At 45.7% G+C, this 26317-nt stretch overlaps 1 protein-coding gene across 1 annotated transcript in view; it reads left to right on the forward strand.

Annotated features, from left to right (window-relative positions):
• Positions 1-26317, forward strand: part of WDR59 (WD repeat domain 59) — an 85091-nt gene that overhangs the window by 13716 nt on the left and 45058 nt on the right. The window contains 7 exon segments of the mRNA XM_030299723.1: positions 3644-3693; positions 8211-8346; positions 13547-13632; positions 14637-14717; positions 16839-16876; positions 20759-20847; positions 24669-24785. Of these exon segments, the coding sequence (XP_030155583.1) occupies positions 3644-3693; positions 8211-8346; positions 13547-13632; positions 14637-14717; positions 16839-16876; positions 20759-20847; positions 24669-24785 (597 nt within the window).

The following is a 26317-nucleotide window of genomic DNA, read 5'->3' on the forward strand; positions in this document are numbered from 1 at the left end:
GTCTTTAATCTCCCTTTCCTGCAGGCTGTGGGGGAATTCTCCCGCAGGGAATTCTCTCCTAGCCATCACTGGGGCTCGCTTCCTCTCTTGCAGCAGGATCACGGGGTTGCTGTGGTTCTTAACCCCCTGATGCCCAGACTTAGCATCTCCCAGCCAGTCCCTGCCTGGTGCCCTGAGGTGAGGAGGCCTTCCGGGGACTCTTGTCCCCCACAGAGCACCAGCTTCTACCCTGGTTAGGGGATCTTCTCTTTTCTGCTTTCCCTCTTTGCATTCTCCTGACAGCCCAGCATGACCGTCCTTAATGTGCTGCTACGAACATGATGATGTTGGCCCCTTTTTTCTGAGGTAGGAGTAGGGAAACCTCAGTTAGTGTTTTTTGTCTTCCTTTTAAATAATAACTTCCTCCGATGAGGTGATATGGTGAGTTATGATACTCTGTTTGCAGTTTTTGGCTCCTGTATTTTTCCGTGTCATTTTTAAACACTTTCAGGATACTCCCTTATGTAAATATGCATAATTTACTTGTAGATAACATGAAACAAGCAACTCTGTGCATAAAAGTTTTCCTGTGTTTTGGATGGATTCTGGAGGTGGAATTTTTGAGTCAAAGGGCATGACTTTATGATGATGATTATTAATTATTGTTACTGGGTCACTCTTTGTTATCACTGTACCACAAACTAAGCAGCTTGAAACAGTACCTACTGATTAGCTCATAGTTCTGCCTGTCAGAATCCCAGGCGCCGCGTGGCTGGTTTCTCGGTTTAGTCCCCTAAGCTGAAATCCAGGAGGCAGCTGGCTGTGTTCTCATCTGGAGGCTCAGTGGCCTGAGGAAGAATCTGCTAAGAGACCCATTCAGGTTGTTGGCAGAATTCAGTTTCTTGGGGTTGTAGGACTGAGGTCCCTGTTTTCTTTTCTTTTCCTTCTTTTTTCAAATTTTGAGTTTTGTCCTTCATGTTTTATGGAATAAAAAGTTTGGCCTTTTTATTGCATGAAACTACAATTGGCACAGGTTGGGGGACTAGAGGAGGAAGGTGGGGGCTGAGGAGGAGGTGGGAGAGACCTCTTCCCCAGCTCCTGGGTAATGACACCTCACTTCTTCTTGCATAATTTCTGGCGTCTTCCCACCTGGATGCTGGCTCTCTCAGGGTCTCGGAGAAGAGGAGAGGATCACATGCTCGTTGTCATAATTGTCATTCTGGAAGGAGTGGAGGAAGTTCCTTCCTAGCTCACCATTATCTCAAGGGGTTCTCTTCTCTTTCATTTTTTTTTTTAAGTTTATTATTGATTTTGAGAGAGAGAGAGAGAGAGAGAGAGAGAGAGAGAATCCCAAGGAGGCTCAGCACTGCCAGCACAGAGCCCTACATGGGGCTTGATCCCACAAAGCATGAGATCATGGCCTGAACCGAAGTCAAGAGTTGGATGCTTAACAGACTGAGCCACCCAGGTGCCCCTTCTTTCATTTTTAAGTAAGTTCTACACCCAACATGGGGGTTTAACTCATGACCCCAGGATCAAGAGTCACATGCTCTACCAACTGAGCCAGAGCCAGGCACTTCTTTTAAGAAAATTTTTAAGGGGCGCCTGGGTGGCGCAGTCGGTTAAGCGTCCGACTTCAGCCAGGTCACGATCTCGTGGTCCGTGAGTTCGAGCCCCGCGTCAGGCTCTGGGCTGATGGCTCAGAGCCTGGAGCCTGTTTCCTATTCTGTGTCTCCCTCTCTCTCTGCCCCTCCCCCGTTCATGCTCTGTCTCTCTCTGTCCGAAAAATAAATAAACGTTGAAAAAAAATTTTTTTTTAAAAAAAAAAGAAAATTTAAAAAAAAATTTTTGATGTTTATTTATTTTTGAGACAGAGCATGAGCAGGGGAGGGGCACACACAGAATCCGAAGCAGGTTCCAGGCCCTGAGCTGTCAGCACAGAGCCTGACGTGGGGCTCGAACTCGTCAACACCGAGATCATGACCCGAGCCGAAGTCGGATGCTCAACCGATTGCACCTCCCAGGCGCCCCTTTTTAAACATTTTTTTACTGAAGTCTCTGTTTTCTTGCTGGTTGTTATTTAGGGGACACTCAGCTCCTACAGGCCACTTTCAGGGACTTGCCATGTGGTCCCACCTCCACAGCCAGCAGCAATCTTCACATAAATGCCTCGTCCTTAGAATCTCTGAGTGCCTCTGTTTCCGACTTCTAGACCTAGATTTACAGGGTTGATGTGATTAGGTTTCTCTCTCTCCCCAACCCTCAAACAGAATGTACTCACTGAAGAGTAACTCCCCATTCCCCACTCCCTGTCCCCTTCCACTTCTTTTCTACTTGCCCTTTTATGAATTTACCTATCCTAGGTACCTCATAAGTGGAATCATGCAGTATTCTTTTGTGCTCGGCTTCTTTCACTTAGCATAGTATTTTCAAGGTTCATCCACACGATAGTACGTATGCCGTCGTATGTGTGTGCCGTGTTTTGTTTATCCATTCACCTACTGATGGACATTTGGGTTGTTTGAGGTCTCTTAAGGTCGACTGATTTGGGACCTTAACCACATCTGCTAAATCCCTTCACAGCAGCACCTAGATTCATATTTGAATAACGGGGAGAATGTGTACAGCAAGGGCCCAGAATGTTGGGGCCACCTTAGGATTCTGCCTACCACACACCTCCTGGAAGGATCGTACCACCCCTGGTTGGAGGTGCCATCTTGCCTGCTTTCATACTTTTAATCTATAAATTGTTCAGAAGAGTGTGGAAGTCGCATCTCACTTCACTGCCTGCCTTTCCAGCTGGACTTTTCTCTGCTCACGACTCTAGTGGGATGAAGGATGCATAACAACCACTTTTTAGCCTCCAGTGACAGCGCCCTGGTTTCTTGTCCCCAACATTACCTATGACATATTTCTTGACGGTGTATAAGAGGGAGCACTAATGTCTTGAGAATGCAGGAGAATTTGGACTTGTCCAAATAAGAGAATTTAGGGCTGTGACTGCCATGATTTAAGTCAGCCTCATGCTTCAGCCTGAATGCAAATTCATTTGATTCAGTGTGGTCCTGAAAAGATGGTGCTCCCTAGGAACTGGGAGACCTGGGAAATGGAAATCATTAGAATGCGCTAGAAATCTCAGATTAAATGGCAACTGAGCATCTCAATAACGTGACCGTGGATTCAGCACGGGTGGTGTTTGACTATTACCACTTCCCATTTAGCTTGGAGGAGAAGTCCATGCCCTTTGGAAAGGCATGGGGGTGACGGGTGGGGTGGGGTAGGTGTGTTTGTGTGTATGTGTGTGTGATGTCCCAGGTTAGGTTTTGCTTGGAAGGGGCTCTGAGTAGCTCTGTTAGCTCCAAGCTAGTTAGCTTCTCCGAATTCTAAGATGATGTCTCCACAATTTAGAACACACCAGCTTGCTTGTATATAATCCTGGTGTCAGGGAACAGATAGCAACTGCCCTATTAAGGAAGGTGAGTATGAGATCTGGTTGAGGATTAGAAGGGAGTGAAAGCATCCACTGTGGAGAACTAATAATACCGGCCAGCGGGGGACTTACCTGGGCCATGGGAAGAGGAAGCCCCAGACGAGGCTACCCACCTGTCTTCCCCAACCCGAGCTGGCTTTGCTGGCAGAACTGATCCTGTGTTCTCTCTCACAGGCAACCGCAATGTCCGTGGACTGTCTGGGGCAGCATGCTGTGCTCTCCGGGTAAGTGAGCTCTGCTGCAATTTCTGGGGACAAATCGCAAATTGAGAGGTTTCTGGGAAGTTGGAAAATACTCTTTATCCTTAAGGATTGTGGTTGTAGGGTTTAGTTCCGCTATCCTAGTGACCTCAGGGGTACTTAACAGGGATCACTTGCAGTTTATTTTTGTCTCCGCCCTAATATGTAAGCAATAAAATTCCTTTGAAATTTGCGTGACTGGTAGTTTGGTCTTGGAATTGCAATTTTCTGTTTATTGCACAGACTCTGCAGAAGGGTGCTGTCTGGTGTGGTCTCACAGGTTCAAGGGGATCTGGGTTCTGGTTTGGCAATGCCATTCATGATGAGCCCCTGGACATTTGTCCAGTTGGCCTCCCTGGACTTTGGTTTGCTCGTGAAGGACTTTGATTTCATTATGAAGAACTAGAACTACATGATTTCTCTAGTGTTTTCCAGCCCAACATTTTTAACATTCTGGCAACTAAGGGCCATCCTAGCATTTGCTGATCACTTTGTCATTGTACCAGTATAATGCCGTTTAATGGTCAGAGTCCCCTCCCCTTTCATACTCACTACCTCTCTAAGTCTGCAGTGTTTTCTTTAACTTACTTGTTTATGAACTCACTTCTAAATAACGAACTAGTTTCTGTTTCATTATTTTATTTTGAAATCGTATTTTAATTTACCTTAAAAAAAGCATAGCAAACATTTAAATAATTCAAAAGGCTCTACATTGGGAAGTAAGTTTCCCTCTTCTCTTTGACCCCCATCCCCAGAGACAGTTACCAAATCCATTTTTTTGTGTCACACTGGATGCATAGATAAGGAAAAATTGATATGTTTCTTTACTGCCCCCTCTGCACTCACTTAAAAAAAAAAAGCTTTATTGAGATATAATTCACAGACCATGCAATTTACCCATTTAAAGTGGCAAGCCAGTGGTTTTGGGGATATATTATTCATTTCCTACTCCGTTTTTAAACCTTTTTTTTTTTTTAAATCAAGGAAATACCTATACATAGTTGACAAAGTCAAGTAGCATTACAAAGATTATATTGTCAGACAGCAGAATCCTAGCTCAGCTTTTCCCCAATCCTGATCCCACTCAATAGAAGCAACTACTTGAGACTCTTTTAGCTGTTTCTCTGGGGTTGCCTCCATTTTTCCAAATAATACACAAATATTCTGTTATCTTGATTTGTCCAGATATTACCAATTGACTTTTTAAAGTAGATGAGGATTTAGCACTTTTACTTTGCTCTGTGAGTCCCTGACTTTCTTCTCCTTCCAGTATAGTTATATAACAATTGTTGTGTTGAATCAGTATTTGGGGTTCTTAGAGTAATTTTGAGAGTTCCTATACCATTCTGATTCTGGACTTTGTTTGCGGCCTATTTTTTCTCTTTGGAAGCTTTAAAATGCTGTCTTTGTCTCCGGCATTCCTTTTATCTCCAGGTGTGTGAAATCTTCACCGTGACTGCTTTGGCGTGTGTCCTTTTTCATTCATTGTGCGGGGCACTTAGAGGGTCCCTTCTTTTTTTTTTTTTTTTTAAACATCATTACTTGTTTTATCTAAACAAATAGACGTACACTTGACATCATGTAGTCATATTAACAACCCACAAAATACTCAAGTGCTGGGCACGTAGGTAGCTCAGTTGGTTAAGCATCCAGCTTCGGCTCAGGTCATAATCTCATGGTTCATGGGTTTGAGCCCCGCATTGGGCTCTCTACTGTCAGCACAGAGCCTACTTCAGATCCCCTGCCCCCTTCTCTCTCTGCCCTTCCCTGCTTGCGTTTTCTCCCTCTCTCTCAAAAGTAAATAAACACTAAAAAAAATACTCAAGTGCTAAGGAATAACTGTGTCTCAAATGTTAGACTTCTCTGTATTCACTCATGTGGGCATTGCCATTTGTAGCATCCAAGGAGGGAATGGGATTATGTCACTGGAAACCAGGCAAGCATTCCTGTTTTGGTGTGTTCTTGGGTACATACATACCTGTTTTATTTTTCAACATAATCTTGAAGGTTCACCATTTTGTTTTCTTATACTGAACTTGAAAATATGTACAGTAAAGAATGTACTTGAGTTAACCGCTTGAGTAAATTTACAAATATATACACCCATGTGATCCCCATTCAGATTAAGACCCAGAGTAATTTTTAGCACTGTGGGAAGGCCCTTTCAATCTGGAAGGTCTGTGTCTTCTAGTTTGGAGAAGTTTTCCTGCATCGTCTCTTTGGTAATTTCCCCCCTCTATTTCCTGCGCTCCTTTCTGAAGCTGTTCGTCCGTGTTGGATATCCTATGTGGATTCTCTGTTGGTCCTTTTTGTTTCGCATTCTGACAGTTCCCTTCAGCTTTAACTTTCTACTCTTCTATCAGATTTCTTTATTTCAGCTGTGCTTTTCATTTCCAGGAGCTCTTTCCTGTTCTCTGTTCTTTACCTCGTCTTCTTTTACCTCTCTGACAATATTAATTCCAGGTTTCTTCTTGCCTCGGCACTACCCATTTCCTTTTTTTTCTTTTGATTGCATTGGTCCCTGTCTTTCAGGTTTCCTCTGGTGACCGATACTCACCTGGCTCTCTGTTACTGTCAAAGAGTGATCAGTTTACATGTGTGACGGTGGGCTTCTTTGGAAGGAGGTCGTCTGGGAACCAGACCCTTTTTTTGGAGGGTGCCCAGATGTCACTATCTCCTGGGTTCTGTGTTACTTATTTGCTTTTGTTCTTTTCTTGGGCTGGTCATTTTCCCCTGAGAAGAATCCTTTTGTCACTGTGCGAAGACTATACAGATCAGCTGTAGGGGAAGAGGCCTGAGGGTCTCACATTCCACTTCCTGCCCTGTTTTGAGCACAGCTCCTCATATTCCCACACTGCTCTGCCGTTTGTCCCAGGCCTGGGCTCCTCTGAAGTAGTTTGTCTGAAGCACATCACCCCCCTCCCCGCCCCCGACCCGGGTGAAGGAGAGGTGGCTCTGTGGGGTGTGTGTAAACCGCTCTCCTTAGTCCTCTTTCAAACAGTTCCTGTTCTGTTCTGCTTTTGGTTCTCCAGGCCTCTCTTCCCTTGTGTGCAGGCTGAATGAAGCCTCCGGCTCCCGAGCCGGCCTCGGTTCTGCAGCGTGAATCAGCTCGCCTCTCATCCTCTTCCCCTCTGCAGGCACTTTGGTGTTTGCCTTCTTTAGATCGATCACCATTTGTCCATCCGCTTTTCATTTCCTCTCTCATTTTCTTTGTGGGTTTCTGTGTCGTACGTTTTTACTCTGACTTTCGTGGGTCTTCAGGGGAGAAAGGAGATATGTCAGGTATGTTTATCCTGAAGTGCCTACTTTTCTTCTGCTGCTCTGCACTTGCTCTGTAACGTCTCTGGGCCCCCCTGTTGATGGCGCCCCATGTGTATCGCTCTCAGCCTTTCCCCGTTTGTCATGCTTTCCCGTTTTTCAGGCTGAGAGGAAGATGCCAGCCTGCCTGCTCCAGAATCAAGTGATTCCTTCAGAGTAGGTCAGAGATGCTAGATCTTTGTTCTGCACCAGCAGTTCTGAAAGTTCTGTGGATTTGTCTTACCTGTGCTTGCTTTCTTCTCCCCTAACCTTCTCTTCTGGGGTTTCTGCTAGAGTTTTACAGGCCGTGTTAACTTGCATTTCCCATCTCTTCTGAGCAGGGACTGTTAATCTTTTTCGTCACCATTGAGCCCACCTGTCCTCATGGATGCTCTGGGGCTTGAAGTGCTCTCTAACAACAGCTGATTAATGGCTGCTGAGACGTTGATTCACACAATGATTTTTCCCTTAAAACAAAGGGAAAATAGGCGGAACACAGGACATTCCTGTTTTCAGATCCTTCATACTGATTGGCACCGTGAACATTATCGGCCCTTAATGTGTTATTTTCGTTATCATTTTATTCGTTATTATTTCCCTCCCAATAGACTTGATTTAGTTGCCTTTCCCAGGTAGTCAACTTGCAAGGGAATTTGAGATTTTCTCCAGGATGTTTGGCAAAGTGATAAGTGATAGGTTTAACACACATTTACTGAATGCCAAGCACTATGCCTGGTGAGGAGGGACATACAGACACTGGAGACTTGGTCCGTGCTCCACTCGGTTGGTTCAGGACCAGAGCCTTACCATGGGTAGTTGTACTACAGAGATCAGTGCTGCTGTCGCAATGCAAACAGCGCGGTGGGAGTTGTGTGGGAACCGGAGCTACCCCTAGCTGAGCAGTTGGGAAAGGCTGGAGCTAAGTGGGCTTGGAGCTGAAGCCGGCGGGAGGATGTCAGACTCCCAAGGATCCAGTCGGGAAGACCATCTCTGGAGACAGGTTCTCGCAGGGACGTGGCTTCCACTTGCTTAACTGTCACCTTGAATTCCTCCTGTCCCTTGTATGCCTTTCAGAGTAGATAAACGTCATATAAACCTGGGGATTTTTTGAGCACTCTTTGCAAACCATATGTAATTCCAAATGTGCTTTTCTGTCTTAATGCTAATGCTGTTATATTGTCATCATGTTGATGTTGTTTTCCTAGCCGCCGATTCTTATACATCGTTAATCTAGATGCCCCTTTCGAAGGTCACCGAAAGATCTCTCGCCAGAGCAAGTGGGACATCGGAGCTGTGCAGTGGAATCCTCACGACAGCTTTGCGCACTATTTTGCAGCTTCGGTGAGCCATTTAAGGAGCACGGGAAAAGGCTGTTAAAAGTGTGAGCTGGGGCTGGTAGGTCTATGTTCTATGGAGAGAAGAGAATATAACTCTCATTTCTCAGGCAGAAAAGAAGTGTGGATGGTTCTAAAAGGAAGATAGAGGCAAATTAAAGACATATATGTATACATACACATATGGCGTATATCTATATATGAACGGAACTGCTGATCCCATCGGTGTCCGATCTTGTGTTTCTAAAGATCCAGATTTTAAAGGGAAATGAATAGATGCCTCCATTTCTGTGTGTGATAAGATCCTGTTTTCACCGGCAGGAATGTAATTGGACATGACTCTGACCTTCACTGTTTTCAGAGGGATCAGAAGACTCCACACATGCTTTCGCTCAAAGGAAGGGATTCTTTCTTTTTCTTAAAGTTTATTTATTTATTTTGAGAGAAAGAGAGAGGGGAAGAGAGCATTATCATCACGGAGCCCAACACAGTGGCTTGTGAGATCATGACCTGAGCTGAAATCAAGAGTCAGGTGCTTAACTGTCTGAGCCACCCAGGCGCCCCAGGAAGGGATTCTTTCTTGATTGGGATTCATTAGATCGGCTAACCCCCTGAGATTTTACGTGCCTGTTTCTGTGTGAATTCTTCCAGGAAAAGATGCATGCATTTTATTAGGTTTTCCAAGGGATTCGTGACTGAAAGAAAGATCTGGGCTGGATCACCTCTGGTATTTCGTCAGATTCTACACCAGCATTCTACTCTCCTAGAACAATTAGAGATCTAAACCTTTGGCTCCTTTGCACTGGGCTGGAAGAACAGTATTTAAAGAACCCTACTTATCATCCAAGGGATGCAGGCATTCACAGTGCTGTCTGCGTCTGTTCTTATCAGAAATGACAGTCTGTGAGAGGGAAGCACCTGAGGAAAAGAAAGACGAGCAACGCTGTCAGCTTTAGAAGGAACAAAAAGCCGCTCTTCCCCTCATTTCCAAAATAGCATCTGACTGTCTGGGGCACCTGGGTGGCTCAGTCGGTTGAGTGTCTGACTCTTGATCTCAGGTCATGATCTCACGGTTCATGGGTTCAAGCCCTGTGTCGGACTTTGCGCTGACAGCCTGGAGCCTGCTTGGGATCCTCTCTCTCTCCCCTTCTCTGCCCCTACCCTGCTTCTGCTCTCTCTCTAAACAAACAAAGAATCTGAACGTCTGACTCTCACCATGGACATCTGCGGTCGAACTGATGTGGGGGGGCTGTTCTGAAGGAGAAGATAGGGCCAGTCTACTGCTTTCCCATTCCCGACCCCTTTCCTGTGAATTAGGAAGAATGCTCTTTTTGTTGGCTTACGCCTTACAACTTCCACTCCCCTCTCATCCTCAGCCCCTGATCATTGGGTCCAGGGGTCCTAGACCTTGGAGCTACTGACCTCCCAGGCCACATAATTCTTTGCGGCAGGGTCTGTCCTGTGCATTGTAAGAGATGAAGCAGCATCCCTGGCCCCTACCTACCAAATGCCAGTAGCATCTTCGCCATCCCCGTCACCATGACAACCGAAAATTTCTCTAGACGTTATTAAATGTCCCTGGGAAGCAAAATAGCCCCTGACTGGGAACGACTGGTTTAGGCTAACTGGTCAATACTTGGCCCATGTGGATTAACATTGCATTTGTTTACAAATGGTGAGATAGCCTTTTTTTTTTTTTTTTTTTTTTTTTGACAGTCTTTTTAAAGTAGACAATGTAGGGGCGCCTGGGTGGCTCAGTTGGTTACGCGGCCGACTTCGGCTCAGATCATGATCTTGCGGTTCGTGAGTTCGAGCCCCGCATCGGGCTCTGTGCTGACAGCTCGGAGCCTGGAGCCGGCTTCGGATTCTGTGTCTCCCTCTCTCGAGCTCTGTCTCTCTCTCTCTTTCTCTCTCAAAAATAAATAAACATTAAAAAAAATTTTTTTTAAAGTAGACAATGTAATGTCATTTACATTCACATGTTACACAGCCACCGCCCCTCTCTGGTTCCCAAACATTTTCATCCCTCCAGAGTAAAATTTTACCCCTCCCATGAAGCGGTTTCTCCCTATGCCCCCTCCCCACGGCCCCTGACAGCCACCAGTCTGTGTTCTGTCTCTGTGTTCTGGATATTTCATATAAATGGAAACATACAATATGTGACCTTTTGTGTCTGCTTTCTTAACTATGCTGTGCCGTGTATCTGTGCTTTACTCCTTTTTTATGGCTCAGTAGTATTCCATTGTATGGCTATAACACGTTTTGTTTAATCGTTCATTCACTGATGGACATTTGGGCTGGCTCTTGTGAATAAGGTGGAAGTGGACGTGTGTGTAAATGTAGTTTTTTGAGTACTTGTTTTTAATTGTTTTGGGTATATACTTTGGAGTGGAATTGCAGGGTCCTATGGTAAGTCTGTGTTTAACTTTTTGAGGAACCGTTAGACTTTTCTACGGTAGCTGAGTCGTTTTATAGTCCTACCAGCAGTGTTCCAGTTTCTCCACATTGTCCCCCAAATTAGTGTTTTTCTGTTTTTTTTTTTTTTTTAATTTTTAAAGCATAGCCATCCTAGTGGGAGAAAGTGGTATCTTACTGTGGTTTTGATTTGCATTTCCCTAATGACTAATGATGTTGAGCATCTCTTCATGTCCCTGTGGGCAATTTGTGTATCTTTTTTGGAGAGATATCTATGCACATCCTTTATTTATCTTGGAATTGGGTTGTATGTCTTTTTGCTGCTGAGTTGCCAGAGTTCTTTCTATATTCTTGATACTAGATTCTTATTGGAGATATGATTTGCAAGCATGTGTCTAATTCTGTAGATTGTCTTTCACTTTATAATGTCCTTTGTTACATAAAAGGTTTGATTTTGATAAAGTTCAATTGATGGATTTTTTTGTTGTTGTTGTTCTTGGTTGGGAGAGAGCCTTTTTCAGGAGAAAAAGCTTTGGAGTTAGGCACATCTGAGGTCAAGTCCTAGTTTTGACACTCCTGTTTTATCTTTTGTACTCTCCCAACTTTCTGAGCCTCAGCTGCCTCACCTGTAACGTGGGTGATGATAGCCAGCGTGCAGTGTTGTGTGACAGAACGGAGGGCGGGTCTCTGAAGATTCCTAGTATGTTGGGTGCCTGATGGCTCCGTTGGTTGAGTGTCTAACTCTTGATTTTGGCTTACATCGTGGTCCCAGGGTGGTGGGATCGAGCCCCATGTCAGGCTCTGCTGAGTATGGAGCCTGTTTAAGAGTCTCTCCTTCTCTCTCTCTCTCCCCTCTCCTCCTCTCTCTGCCCCTCTCCCCCACTCACGCTTTTTCTCTCTCTTTAAAGTAAATAACTGAAAAAAATGAATAAAAACAGAATCTGTGTATAAAAAAAAGATTCCTAGTACATAGACTGGTGTTAGCAGACCCTCTGGAAATGACAGGGGATATTATTATAATATGAGGGGACTTTTCTTTTCACTCCTGTTCCCATTGGAAGCTGTTTTGAATTCTAACCTTTGACCAGAAACCTTACCTATTTAGAATTGGAAACTGGCATTTCTGGATAAACACCTTGGAACTTTATACATCTGTCCATCTCTGAGCTAAAATGAAAATCAGTCTAGTAATATATAGATATTAATAGATCTGCATCTGTATATCAGTTCAGAAATTATTAGATAGCCTGTGTATTAGTAATCAGTCTGTTGTAGTCTTTATTCACTTTTGGTGTGTTTCATAAGCTCATGATATTTAGATATTTTGCTGGCTTTTTGTTTCTTTCAGTGAAATGTAGCTTTCTCTTTCCTCCTTTCCCTATTGCTGTGTGTTTTTTTCTGGTTAGTCTTTCCTAGTCTTTCCTAGGTCTTTATGCCTAACCCTTTAAGAAATTCAGTATAGGGATGCCTGGATGGCTCAGTTGGTTAGGCGTCTGACTTCAGTTCAGGTCACAATCTCATGGTTTGTGGGTTTGAATCCCAGGTTGGACTCTATGCTGACAGGGCAGAGCCCGGAGCCTGCTTCACATTCTGTGTATCCCTCTCTCTCTCTCTCTCTCTGTCTATCTCCTGTTCGTGCTCTGTCTCTCTCTGTCAAAGATAATGAATAAACATTAAAAAAGAAAAGAAAAGAAAAGAAAAGAAAAGAAAAGAAAAGAAAAGAAAAGAAAAGAAAAGAAAAGAAAAGAAATTCAGTATTAGGGACACCTGGGTGGCTCAGTCGGTTAAGCATCCGACTTCATCTCAGGTCACAATCTCACAGTATGTGAGTTTGAGCCCCACACTGGGCTTTGGGCTTTCATCACAGAGCCTCTGCTTCGGATTCTTTGTCTCCTTCTCACTCTGCATCTCTCTTTCTCTCTCTCAAAAATAAACATTAAGAAAAAAATGTATAAAAAAAGAAATTCAGTATAGGCATATTTCAAGGAGTCTTCTGTAATTTTGTCTTCTAGGATACCCCTTTAATAGTGGTTCTGTTTTCTTTCTTGTGTTTATGTGTTTTTAAAGTGTGATGGATGGACTCTGGGCCTTTGATAAGTGGGAAGAGTGAGCTGAAAGCCTTAGTGTGACACCAGCTGGAGAGATGGGTGTGTGATGCTTAGAGCTGGGAGGTGGTCCTTTGAGCAGCCTGCGGGGTGGGGGGGGAGGCGTGGGGGTGGTGGGGTGGGGGTGGCGCATCTCTTCATTCAGGTGCTCAGTAGCGCCTCGGTGGCTTCAATTCAGCTGCAATGACTCAGGGTAGATTCACTTTGAAGACAGCACTGCCCTTCCGTTTGGAAATTTATAGTCCTATGTACTGAGCTGAGGTTGGCTCACATGTTAATTGTACTTGTTTCTTTTTTTAAAAAAATATTTTTTAATCTTTATTGTTTTTGAGAGAGAGAGAGACAGACAGAGAGATCATGAGTGGGGGAGGGGTATAGAGAGAGGGAGACACAGAATCCGAAGCAGCTCAGGCTCTCAGCTGTCAGCACAGAACCCGACGTGGGGCTCAAACTCACGAACTGTGAGATCATGACCCAAGCCAAAGTTGGACACTTAACCGACTGAGCCACCCAGGAGCCCCTAATTGTACTCATTTCTGATGGCTCTGTGAGCAAGTCAGTCTGTAGGGTCTCTGCCATGCAGGTTAGTTTCTGCATGGCTTCGTTTTCTCAGCCCTAGGCAGATCGCGGTGAGAGCGTGTGTTCGGGTGTGGGACTGGCTGCCTTCTTCCCCTTGTTTCTTTTCAGAGTAACCAACGGGTTGACCTTTATAAGTGGAAAGATGGCAGCGGGGAAGTTGGCACTACCTTACAAGGCCACACTCGTGTAATCAGGTAGGCACCAGGCCTCCGCAGCTCCCGGCCTGTCTCGCTCTGTCATAGTCCCTCGGGAAGTGACGTGAAAGCTCCGTCCCCCTTCCACAACTTGACCCTCTGTGCTGCATTGGCCACGGGTGACTGCTAGGTCCTTGGTGCTCACTGAAGCGGTGGCTCTCATACTGGGGATCAACCAGTATTTAGGAACCAGCATTCCTGTAACTGCTGTCCTCGATTCCAGAAGGCCCTCGGACAGCCCAGTCTGGAGTGAAGGATCAGAGCTGATTTTTGCCATGGGAGGGAGACACAGTTATGCCGGCAGAATCCTCAGCTCACATTCGGCAGTGCGTGGGAGCACAGACAGCAGGACGCAGCCCTTTGCTCTTTCTCCAGTGGCTGTGGGGCACAGCTGCCTCCCACCCATGGCCTTCTGGAGTGTTCCTTGATCCATCCTGTCCTTGGGTCACTATTCCTGGGTAGGGAACACTCATCCTGGGAAGTAGCAGCAGGGAGTACAGGAGTGGGGGAGCTGACCCAGAAGTAATGGGAAAGGCCAGACCCCTGGCCTATGTTAGGGAGGCCTACCCTTCCTGAAAGCTGCATGGTAGTGTTACAGTTTGCCGCTGCTTTGAGAGATGTTGGTTTTACTCAAGGTACTTGTGGTTGAATCTGGTTTAGAAAATTCCAACTCGAAAATCACTTGATGTTTTTGCTTTGGGGTGTGTGTGTGTGTGTGTGTGTGTGTGTGTGGTTGAAGTTGAAGTCCTCCATTTCTTTTTTGGGAGCAGGTGATGGGATAGCTGGTGATGACAGGAGAAAGGACCTGAAAGCTTTTTTCAGAGCTCAGTTAAGTCTTACTCGTTCCCAAAGAAGTTTGGAGATTTCTAGCCTATATCATGTTAAGGAGGACCGTTAACAGTGACTCTCTGAAGCCACTAGAAATGAAATCTGCTAGCGCTTTGGAACTGGACTCTGAATTTTCTTCTCTTTGGTGTTGTTCTGTTTATTTCTTGTGTTTCCAGTGACTTGGACTGGGCAGTGTTTGAGCCGGATCTCCTGGTCACCAGCTCTGTGGACACCTACATCTACATTTGGGATATCAAGTAAGAACAATTAAAAGGCCAAACCACTGGGTTGTGGGACGATCTGGGACCTTTGTTTTAGAGATCAGCTGTCTTAGTTTGGTTTCCCCTGGGTGCAGACCCCGAGATGAGGACGCCTTGCAAGGACGTTGTTTAGGAGGCGACAGAAGCACCGGCGGGAGGAGAGACGGGAGCGGGAAGGCTGCACACGGAGGGCGCGCTGTCCACGCGGGAGGCAGCATGAGCACGTGGAGCTTATTCCTGCCGGGGACCGCTAGGTGCTAGTGCAGAACTCCTCAGAGGTGTCCCACCCTTGAGGGCTCAGGAAGTGGGGGCGTCATCCACTGTCGGTCACTGGTCGCAGGCTGCACCCTGGGGCCTCCTTTCCCTGGCACTTCAGGCCTGGCACAGAGATGTGCAGGACAGGCTTCAGCAGTCAGGGAAGTCCCTTTGGCAGAGAAACATAGGTGCTGGCGTTTGAAAGTCAGGCTGAAGTTTAACTGACGTGGCAGGTGACAGTGGGGAGTTGTGGGCACAGACACACGTCTGCTACAGCAGGTGATGCTATGAGACACATCTGCTTTGCTCTTTGTGAGGCTTCAGTCCCCCAGGCAGCTGAGGGCCACCTCTCAGGGTTACCCTTCATGAGGCGAAGAGGGAAGGAGCCCCCAGCCCAGGACCGGGCATGTTGTCTGTCCCCCTTCTCCCTTTGTAGAGCGAGGCTCCCTTTGCCATAACAATTCGAGGTGACTAACTAGAGGGCGTGGTCTGTAGAGTCTCCCAGGCGGGACCCTCTCTCCCCTCAGCGGACTGCTGTGCTCCCAATGGCAGTGGCTCTGTGATGGTTTGCACTGAGAGGTGGACAGATCAGGGAAAGGGAGTCCGAGAGGGTGTGCGCAGCGGACTTCACCTGCATCCGGGACACTGCCTTGGTGGTGATCAGTCTAACGGCAGCACCGGAGTGGGGACGGAGCGCTAAACCCAGGGGAAATGGGAGGGAGGCGCTTTTAAATAAACAAAACCCCAGGGAGTTAGGAGGCAAGGTTAGAGTATTCCTCATTTACATGAAATCGTTGTTTTCATAATTTAAGGATTAAAAAATGCTGAACAGATGATGCCTTTTCAAGTTTTCTGGATTAGTAAGCCTGAGCCACGGATTGGCCGTTCGAACCCTCTAGCCCTGGGTTGGTGCCCTGTTCTTTCACTTTACCATTTGGTGGAGAAGTTGCCCTGTGGCTTTGTGGTGAACCCAGGAATCTCTCTCTTTCCAGGAGCCTCCTGTTGTATCCAGGAGTAGGGTTTTTGTTTTGTTTTTGTTTTGAATTGTGGTTGAAAACCCCAAAACATGAAATAAGCCATCTTCACCATTTTTAAGTGTGTGGTTCTGTTAAATATATTCACATTGTTGTGCAACGGATCCCCGGAACTTTCTCCTCTTACCAAGCTAACACTCTGCTCATTAAGCACCTTCCCACTTTCTGTTCCTATGGTTTTGGCTACTTTAGATCCTTCAGACAAGTGGGAGTGGAGTCATGCAGTGCTTGTCTTTTCGGCACTGACTTACTTGAGTTAACGCCATGACCTCAAGGTTTGTCCATGTTGTAGCGTGTGACAGGATTTCCTTCCGTCAGAAGGCTGGCTAATATTCCGTCGTGTGGCTGGACCACATTTTGTCGATCCACTCGTCTGTCAGTGGACACTTGGGTTTCCACCTCTTAGCAACTGTGATTATCAGAGTAGCTTTTGACTTCACCTTTGAAGTGTTGCTGGGAAGGTTCTCGCAGAGTTATGACTCCATGACTGTTCCTTCATTGCCACTGGGAGAAATGACGCCAGGAACGGCTTCTTATGGCTTCCTCCACCCCTACAATCACGGTCACGCCGGACACGCTGAATCACATAGTTCGTTTTCTGTGGCTGCAGCTATGTGATTTGAAATTTAGTCTCAGCCTCATTTGAGGCAGATGAGAAAGTTTGTCCCCGAAGGGAGACACTTTACAGTTGCTTCTAAGGCCCTCACGTTCTCTCCGAGCTCCAAGTACCCACTGAAAGGAGAGTGGAGAAATGCGTGCAGAGGGTGAAAAGTACAGGTGGATGGTGGCCTATGAATCGGGCATTTGATTTCTGACTTTTCTGTTTCAGAGACACAAGGAAGCCTACCGTTGCGCTCTCTGCTGTAGGTGAGTGTATACTTCCCCCACCCCCACGGGGACTGCCCCCTGCCCACACCCTGGCCGGTGGGGTTGTGAGTCTCTCATGGCAAGGGGCTTGCTTTAGGCTGCTCTCGGAAGTTACAGTCAGGACTGCTGAGTGCGCTCAGGAGCTTATTTCGGGATTCAAGGACAGGAGCTGAAATTGTTTTTAAACTTTTTATTTATGTATTAAAAAACATTTTTTTAATGTTTATTATTTTTTTTAATGTTTATTTATTTTTGAGACAGAGAGAGACAGAGCATGAACGGGGGAGGGTCAGAGAGAGGGAGACACAGAATCTGAAATAGGCTCCAGGCTCTGAGCTGTCAGCACAGAACCCGACGCAGGGCTCTAACTCACGGACCGTGAGATCACGACCTGAGCCGAAGTCGGACGCTTAACCGACTGAGCCACCCAGGCGCCCCTTAATGTTTATTTTTAAGAGAGAGGGACAGAGAGAGTGCGAGTGGGGGTGGGGCAGAGAGAGAGGGAGACACAGAATCTGAAGCAGGTCCAGGCTTTGAGCTGTCAGCACAGAGCCCAGCGCAGGGCTTGAACCCAAGAGCTGTGAGATCCTGACCTGAGCCAAAGTCAGACGCTTAACCGTCTGAGCCACCCAGGCACCCCTGGGTGCATATAAAAATAGAAGAAAACGAACTGCTTCGTGTTCATGATCCAGCTTCCATAGTTGTCCCTGTCTAGCCAGTCTTATTTCATCTTTACTCCTACCTACTGCCCTGCCCCCCACTCCCATCTTCTCTGGAATTATTTTGAAGTATGTCGGTGTCATATCATTTCCTCAACAAATATTTCAGTCAGTAATACTTCTACAAGAGAAGAATCCTGTATGGAAATGTAACCACAATACTATGAACAGACCTCTAAAAATGTTAATGGTGGCTCTTTAATATCAAATATTTAAGCAGTATTCTGATTTCCCTAATAGTCTCAGTTGTTGTTTTGTTGGTTTTTTGTTTTGTTTTGTTTTTACAAATTATTTAAATCAGAATCCAAATAGAGAACATACTTATAATGGTTGATGGAATTCTCATCTTTTGTGATTGGTAGGTTTCCTCCCCTTCTCCTTTTTTGGTTTGTTTTTCTTTTCCTGAGGTTCATTTATTGAAGAAACCAGGTTTGTCCTGCAGTTTCCCCACAATCTAGATTATGCTGATTGTGTCCCCATGTTGTCGTGTAATATGGATGTCCTGAAACTTTGAAACTACTTTCTGGTCTACCTGTTTTCATTGCTCGGTTGGAATGGATTGTTTTTGAAATTCTGCTTTGGGTCCGTTGTGGGGCATTCCCACTAATTCCTGAGAGTCGAATTTGGGCACAGAACTGGTTATATCACAGCAATGAAGGTCAGCCATCAGTATTGTATTTTGGCACCCTTGTTAAAAACATACATCATCTATCTCTTAAATCCTGCTCCTTTGTATCTGTTCGTTACATTTGAATTCACATGTGGTATTTGCTCCAAAATGATTATGTAATATTTTTTTCTTCCACATCTCCATGCCTCATCATTTAAAGACATTGAACATCACACCTATATTAAGCAGGTGGATTATCTGTTTTGTGAAGTTAGGGACCACATCTCTTTTTTTCAGTGCTGTAGCCCAAGGTCAGCATTTGTGCCTGACTCAAGGAGATGCTCCGTAAATGTTTGTTAAATGGCATGGGAGTCAAGCCCCTGTGCCTCTGTGCTAAGTGCGTAATAAATCTGTTGATTTGGGCCCCCCCCACCCCCACCCCCACCCCCGCCACCTCAACCTTTAGGCAGTTATGGTCTGAGACATATGATGGGGCACAGACATGGTTGCAGAAGACATCCAACTGAATGAAAACACAAATGGTCTATAAATGCCTCAGTTGCTCCCCCGGGATTTTGTTGCTTCTACTTAAAGGTTTCTAAGTTAGGTTGGTTTTAGAGGAGCTCCCAAAAGAAAGTTCTTTTTTTCAACCCACTCCTTCTGATTGCTTTCTTTTCTGTTCTGAGTCCTCTAAAGAATAGAGGTAGGGGAGTCTTCTTTCTTTTTTGCAGGGTAGCAAAGATTTCTCAGGGTAGCAAAGAGGAGAAAAGAGGCAAATGAGAAGCTGTAGATTTTTGGAAGCTGCTTGATCTACCATTCCCTGAGAGGTTCAGCCTTGGTTCGTATTGCTTCCCAGAGGCCATGGTTCCTATCTCTCCATGAGCACGTTGTTTATACCTTTGGGGTGGGGAGTAAGCAAGAGCATGTGTGTATTCAAGAGTATTCTCTGTCTGAGGACACCTGTGGTCTGGGACCTCTGACTCTGTTGTCATGAGCCTAGTAAAACAGGTTGAATTAGGCGGTTCCCAGAGCACTTTGGAAGGCTTCATGGTCTGATGGACCCCTGCACTGGGGAAAGTCTTCAAGTAATTCTATCATGAGGAAATGGGACAGACCCTTCTTACTCACCTTCTCCTTGAGCTGATACCTTTTCTTGCTAAGAAACTGTGTCTCCTGAGTAGTGTACTACCTTCCTCCTTTAGGGGTCTCCACCATTCATTCTTCAGTGACTTAAGATGTCCTGTGTCTCAGGCAAAAAACACAACAAACAAACAAAGACTGTCCCCAGAACCAAGCAGAGGTAATTTCTGGACACCAAGTCAGTTTCGTAATAGATTCTCAGTCCTTGCTCTGTTGGTGTCACTCTAGACCTCGTGGTTCAGGTTGCTTTCCAAAGCCCTGGATTCGCTATGGTGTCCCCATTAGTAAACAGCACCCCAAAGGAAGAAATATTATGTGTTGTCTGAGCGAGGACAAGAAGAGATGGGAAGCAGAGCTGTCGTGTTGTTCTGGTTTAACTTAATTAACTTGGTTATTTTATTTTTTAAACTTCATTTATCTTGAGACAAAGAGTGAGAGAAAGCAGGGGAGGAGCAGAAAGAGGGAGAGACAGAATCCCAAGTAGGCTCCGCGCTGTCAGCAAATAGCCTGACACAGGGCTTGAACTCATGAACTGTAAGATCATGACCTGAGCCGAGATCATGACCTGAGCTGAGATCAAGGGTGGGATGCTTAAGCAACTGAGCCACCCAGGCACCCCAGCTTGGTTATTTTTAAGAGTCCACCAGAAGTGCTGATGTGTCCCGGTTTTCGACAGACCTCAACCCCTCTGGCATTTTACACTATGCCTCCTCTCTTAAGTAGCTCCTTTGTTATTGTTGTTACTTCTTTTTGTTGGCAGAGTGGGGAAAGGACTCAGTTCACGGTGCCAGGGACGTTCCCTTTCCCTGACCTAATGCAGGGCCAGTGACCACGTGTAGCCGCTGATGGGAGAAGAGAGCGTAGGAGGGGGGTGGTACACATACCCTTCTGAGGGCAGAATTGAGCAACATGGAGGCTTATTCTTCAGCTGAGGAACCTTTGTTTCTCCAAGATTGCCCTCCTAAATAGGCGAGGAGGTGAGCAAGTAAGTGGGAAGGAGCAGGCATTGAGCTGAGGCTCTTCTGGGTGGGTGCTCCAGGTTGGTCGTCGGGGATGATGAAGAGCCAGGTTGTGTGCGGGGTAGTCAGTTTCCAGCCAACAGAGCCATGTTGAACTGCTGCTCATGAGAAACTATGTTTCCCTGCTGCTTCTGTGCCGAGGTAACCTGTAGAGTTTTTTCCTAAGTCAGATTGTTTCCTCCGTTAGGTGCCTCTGATCCTGTTCCAGTGTGTTAATTCATTTATTTTTTGGCTTCATTTTCTCTTTAATGGTGGAGCTGGTGCAGTCCTAGAAACTTGAAGGGTTCTGTTCTCATTCAGCCAGAACTCGTTATCCAGCCCCCCTGGACACACTCCACTCTGGTTCCAGAGGAGTTGACGGCAGCAGCTTTCTTCCCCTGATTTTTCTTTCCAGCGGGTGCCTCACAGGTCAAATGGAATAAAAAAAATGCTAATTGCCTCGCCACCAGTCATGATGGGGACGTGCGGATATGGGACAAGCGGGTGAGTAATCGCTTCCCTCCCACCCCAGGTGGTCTTTAGTCCCTCGCAGCGGGAATGAAGAGGATGTTGTGAGTAGCAGGACTTGTGTTGAGAAGCCAGGGTGTCCTCTGCAGTGTGGCAAATTGCCATTTTAAGATCACAGTGCCAGACGACATTTGCTTCGTGATCAAACTGATGTTGAAGGAAGATAGAGAATATGCCGATCAGTGGTTAAGCAAATGAACTAGGCCTGACCTAAGTGAGGGCCCCATTTTGCTGCCTCCTTCCTAATTATGATGTCAGGTGAGCCACTCCACTACTCCAAGCCTCAGTTACCTCATCTTCAAAATGAAGATAATCATAGCGAATGGGTCACTGAGGAGGTCGAGCCTGGGAACCAGACACTGTTCTAGAATGGTCAGCAGGCTTCTTACCCCTGCCCCAAATTGTGAAGTGCAAACTAGCTGTTCTAGGACATATTCCATCCTGAGTATTTCTGGTATAAATCACTGAGGCGAGGTATGTAGCGTGCTCAGATCCTCCCTTAGACGTCTAGCTGTCCTTTCAGCCTCCAAAGAGCCGGCAGAGCCCGGATTCTCCCCGCACAGCCCATGTAACTGACGGGCAGGGAAGAGGGGCAGGGTCCCGGGCAGCTGCCGCCACGGAGAGTCTGTTCGGAGTTCGGTTTGTTGGTATCGGAGAGGACAATGACTCGGGGAAAGGCCCCCCGAACTTACCTGCCGGAGATTGGGTAGTAACGCACAGAGCAGTCGACTTCTTTCTGTAAGATCTGGGGTGTCCTACTGCTTCCTGCTTTCTGGAACTGGAGGCTAGAGCTCCTCAGCCTCCGGGGAGCACCCACTTGTCGTTTTCCCAAAACCGTCAGCCTGGGTGCTGACTGTCCAGTCTCAGCGTGGCCCTGGCAGCCTCGCCCCTTCCCTCGTGGCAGGGAGCTGGTCGTGTGGTTGGGGAGAGGGGAAGGAGATGAAGCGGAGACGCGGAGCCTGCCGCGTTCGGTGCCAGGACCTGCTGGGGCAGCGTGTGCCGCCGAAGCCCTCTGCCTTAGGTGGCTCTCAGGTGAGCAGGTGAGTCCGTAAGTAGAGGTGGCCGGGTGCACCTTCTATGTGTTAGTTTTTGTCTGTGTCCCTTCGTCCAGTCTGGTGAGAGCCATTCGCCCCTGTCTTTATTTCTTAAATTGGCGACTGGTTTTATTCCTTTCGTCATTAGCATAGCACTTAAACATAGTAAATGGTTTAAATAAAATATCTGGTTAATTTGTAGAGCATATATATTTGCTTTAGAATGTTTTCAGGCCGTAGGCAAGGTAAACCATGTGGCATTCAGCCATCAACCCTGTCAGTACTTGTTTTCCAGACTAGCATTGGAAAACTAGCTTGTTTTCCAGACTGGCATGGTTCTTTGTCTTTCAGAGATCGACTGCCGAACTGTTCCTTTCTAGCCTTCTGACTGTTGCACTAACAATCCTGACTTCCCTCGGCAATTTTATCTATTTTGTTTAAAGGGTTTTAACCTTGTTTTGTTCCACTAATACTTGAGACTTTTGCTCCCATGGATTGTGAAACTCGTAGGTCATATTCTTACTTCTCTGGCACTTTCCCATGTCAAAGCGGCACTGATGGAACCAGGCATCACAGCCTTAAAAAAGTGCAGTATCCGTGGGAGTGTTGGATTTCGTTCACACACCCAGATGACTGATAATAGTAACATTTACTAATCGTTCATTATGCACAGGCATTGTTCTAAGAACTCTCTATATGACTAGCCTTTAAAATAAGTGGTTTTTTATCCCCATTTTACAGACGGGTAAACTGAAGCATGGTATGTTGTCAAGATTTAAACTCAGGGAGGCCTGATTCTGGAGACGGCTCTTAACCTCACAGACCAGCACTAATTATAGAAGTAATAGATGCTCTTTGTAGGAAATATAAAAGGAAAAATAAAAGTGATTTATAGACCTATTACTCAGAGGCAAGTGCTAACATTTTGGTGTTTTCTTACGCTTTTTTTTTTCAATATATGAAATTTATTGTCAAATTGGTTTCCATACAACACCCAGTGCTCATCCAAAAGGTGCCCTCCTCAGTACCCATCACCCACCCTCCCCTCCCTCCCACCCCCCATCAACCCTCAGTTCTCAGTTTTTAAGAGTCTCTTATGCTTTGGCTCTCTCCCGCTCACGCCTTTTTTTTTTTTTTTTTTTTTTAATGTTTTTTTATCTTGAGAGAGAGAGCAAACATGAGCAGGAGGAAGGGCAAAGAAAGGAGAGACAGAATCCGAAGCGGGCCCGACAGTGTCACTGTGGAGCCTGACGTGGGGTTCAGCCCCACAAAACGTGAGATCATGACCAGAGCTGAAACCAAAAGTCAGATGCTCAACCGACCAAGCCACCCAAGTGCCCCTGTACTTTTTTCATTTAACGTTACAACACATGCATTTTCCCTGTGCTATAATCCCTAAGTAGAACATTTCGTGGCTATATCATATTGGATCAGATAGCTAGTCCATAATTGACTCTAAAATTTAATTATTCCCCACTTACTATTTGTGTTGTTTCTGGTTTTCTGGTAGCCCAGATAATACCAAGATGAACATCTTTTGTTATCTAAAGCTTTTTGTGAAATGAAATACTCTCTTAAGAAAGGAAAATTTGAAGTTGGTTGATAAAAATTGTCAGTTTTTTGCCAAAAGGTTGTGCTATTTGGTATAAATAGCAGCAGTGACAAATGCAGCCTTGTCAGCATTGAGTGTTATTTACATATGTCTTCTAATTTGATAGCTTAGTAATATTTTATTTTCTTTAAAAAAATTAAAAAAAAATTTTTTTTAATGTTTATTTATTTTTGAGACAGAGAGAGACAGAGCATGAACGGGGGAGGTTCAGAGAGAGGGGGAGACACAGAATCCGAAGAAGGCTCCAGGCTCTGAGCTGTCAGCACAGAGCCCGACGCGGGGCTCAAACTCACAGACTGTGAGATCGTGACCTGAGCTGAAGTCGGATGCTTCACCGACTGAGCCACCCAGGCGCCCCTTATTTAAAAAATTTTTAATGTTTTATTTATTTTTGAGCGAGAGACAGACAAAGCATGAGCAGGGGAGGGGTCGAGAGAGCGAGAGAGAAAGAAAGGGAGACACAGAATCTGAAGCAGGCTCCAGGCTCTGAGCTATCAGCACAGAGCCTGACGAGGGGCTCAAACTCATGAACTTGGAGATGATGACCTGAGCTGACGTCAGACACTTCACCGACTAAGCCACCCAGGCGCCCTGTAAAGTCTTACTTTAATGTATATTTCTGAGGTTTCCTTCTGCCTTGGTCTTATATAAGCTTATTAATCATGTATTGTTTTCTTTTGCAATGTGTGTTTGTTCTCTTGGGTCTTGGTGCTCGATTACTTAAATTTGGTGGTTTTACCTCCAGGATCGTGGGGTGGGGTGGTCTGTTTGCATGTCTCAGCCCTTCTCCTTGAGTGATAGTGAGGAAGGGGGGCCGACACTGCAGTCTGTCCTATTTGGGGGAAGAGCACACACCGCCTTGTGTCCTTCATTAAAACTACGCATGGCGACGGAGCAGAAAGAAATCTGGCTCACAGGCCCATATGCCAAGCATGTGTGAAGGAGAGCTGGATAAGTCTTTTTCTGTTTGTTTGTTTGTTTGTTTGTTTGTTTGTTTGTTTTAAGCAAAAAAAGGGGAGTTTCTTAAGGATAGAGAGAGGATCTGGTAATACTCTTGTGTCCCCCCGCTGCCCATGTAACAGTCCGTTACATGGTAGACCCTCAACGAGTGATTTGTAAATCGACAACACTCGGTGCTGATCCTGTTGTAGAAACCCAGCACCGCAGTGGAGTACCTCGCAGCCCACCTCTCCAAAATCCATGGCCTGGACTGGCACCCAGACATCGAGCACATTCTTGCTACCTCCAGCCAAGACAACTCTGTCAAGGTGAGTGATCCACTGGGACAGTTGGGGTTCCGTGTGTGGGAGGCACCAGATTTCGTAACAGCACTTTCTTTGGAAAGAAAGCTACAATAAGTGAGCTCAATGTGTGTGTTTTAGGGGTGCACGGGCACGTAAACCTGGTTACGTAGGCCAGTAGGAATGATGGGGTAGCGTATCTCCGTTGTGGCTCCTGGGATTTGTTTAGACGGTTTCTTCTTTCCCTTTGTGAAAGGGAGTCAGAGACTAAAGCATTTAGAAAGGAAAAGCTTATTTGCAAAGTTGTCAAGAAGTCAGCTTTCAGAAAAAAAACAAACCAAAAGCAAACCAAACCAAAAAACCACACCAGATGTATGTAAGTGAAGGAGAAAAGCCCCCAACGTTGTTAAGGTTACCGAGTTTGTGGTTCGTCTCCCTGGGGTGGAAAAATAGCAATTTTCTCACAAGATGATCATGTCTGCAAAAGTTAGGACATCTTCAGTCATCAGCACCGCAAAAAGTCGGGGGCAGAGTTGCTCTACTAGTTTCTGTAACTTGCTGGAAATGCTCGAGGGTTTATGTGTTTCGGTGACCCTCGTGTTTGTGGTTTATCGTGGAGTGTGACGTTTTGTGTTGTTTGCTCCTCTCCCGACTGTGGGATGTGCTGTGTTTAGGAAGTTGCAGGGCACAGAGTCAGCCTCGTTCCACATGTCCTCCTTGAGGTCAGGTCCCTGTCTGGAAGGACAGAGATTTGACCACAGAAGTTGACTTAGCAGTTTTGCGATTCAGCATCGTTGATTTAACGCTCTGTTTACATAGGCTCCCGTACCACGTCTTCCTGCGGTGTGGTCAGCAAAACTAGACTCAGACACTACGGCCTAAAAAGTTAACTTCTGCCTTGAGGATTGTCCATCCCTTTGGGTTGGAATTTACTTTTATGTGCCACAGCGGGGTTTTGTGGGTTTGCTTGTTTTGGATTTGGGTTTTTGTCACCTTGTCGCCCAAGTTCAGAACCCAGAAACCATCCAGTTCACCCCCTCCTCTTTCCTCAAGTTTGTCGCCGTTCAGTGACGTCTTTCCCACCTGTGAGGCTGGGATTCCATAGGTATTAAAGCAGGTGACTGGCTAGTTTCCACCTGTGAGATTCAGCCCCTGTTCCTTACTTGTAGGCTTAGCCTACGTATTAAATGAGATTTTTTGACATGGTATTTGATGTGTTCCACTATATCCTGGTGGATGGAAAGCAGTTTTTATTGAATGTAAATAAATAGCATAATTGCAGAAAGGGTAGGAGTTTAGAGGCACTTTGCATAATATTCAACCGTTATTTTTAATAATTTGTAGATAAGGGTCAGTATGTCTTTTTTTTCCCTACATAATCATTTTCTTAAGTTTACCTTAAGAAATATTAGCTTATAATTATAGTAATTTTTATTATATTTTTATTTTCTGAATTCTAAGGGGTGCACTGGAACAAGGTGCCGTTGAATGAATGTTTCACTCGAGTTAGGAAATTGTTAAACTGTAAAACTGTTGAATGGAGGCTTAGAACTAGATCG

This window comes from Lynx canadensis, chromosome E2 (genome assembly GCF_007474595.2).
Source record: "Lynx canadensis isolate LIC74 chromosome E2, mLynCan4.pri.v2, whole genome shotgun sequence".
Lineage (NCBI taxonomy): Eukaryota > Metazoa > Chordata > Mammalia > Carnivora > Felidae > Lynx > Lynx canadensis.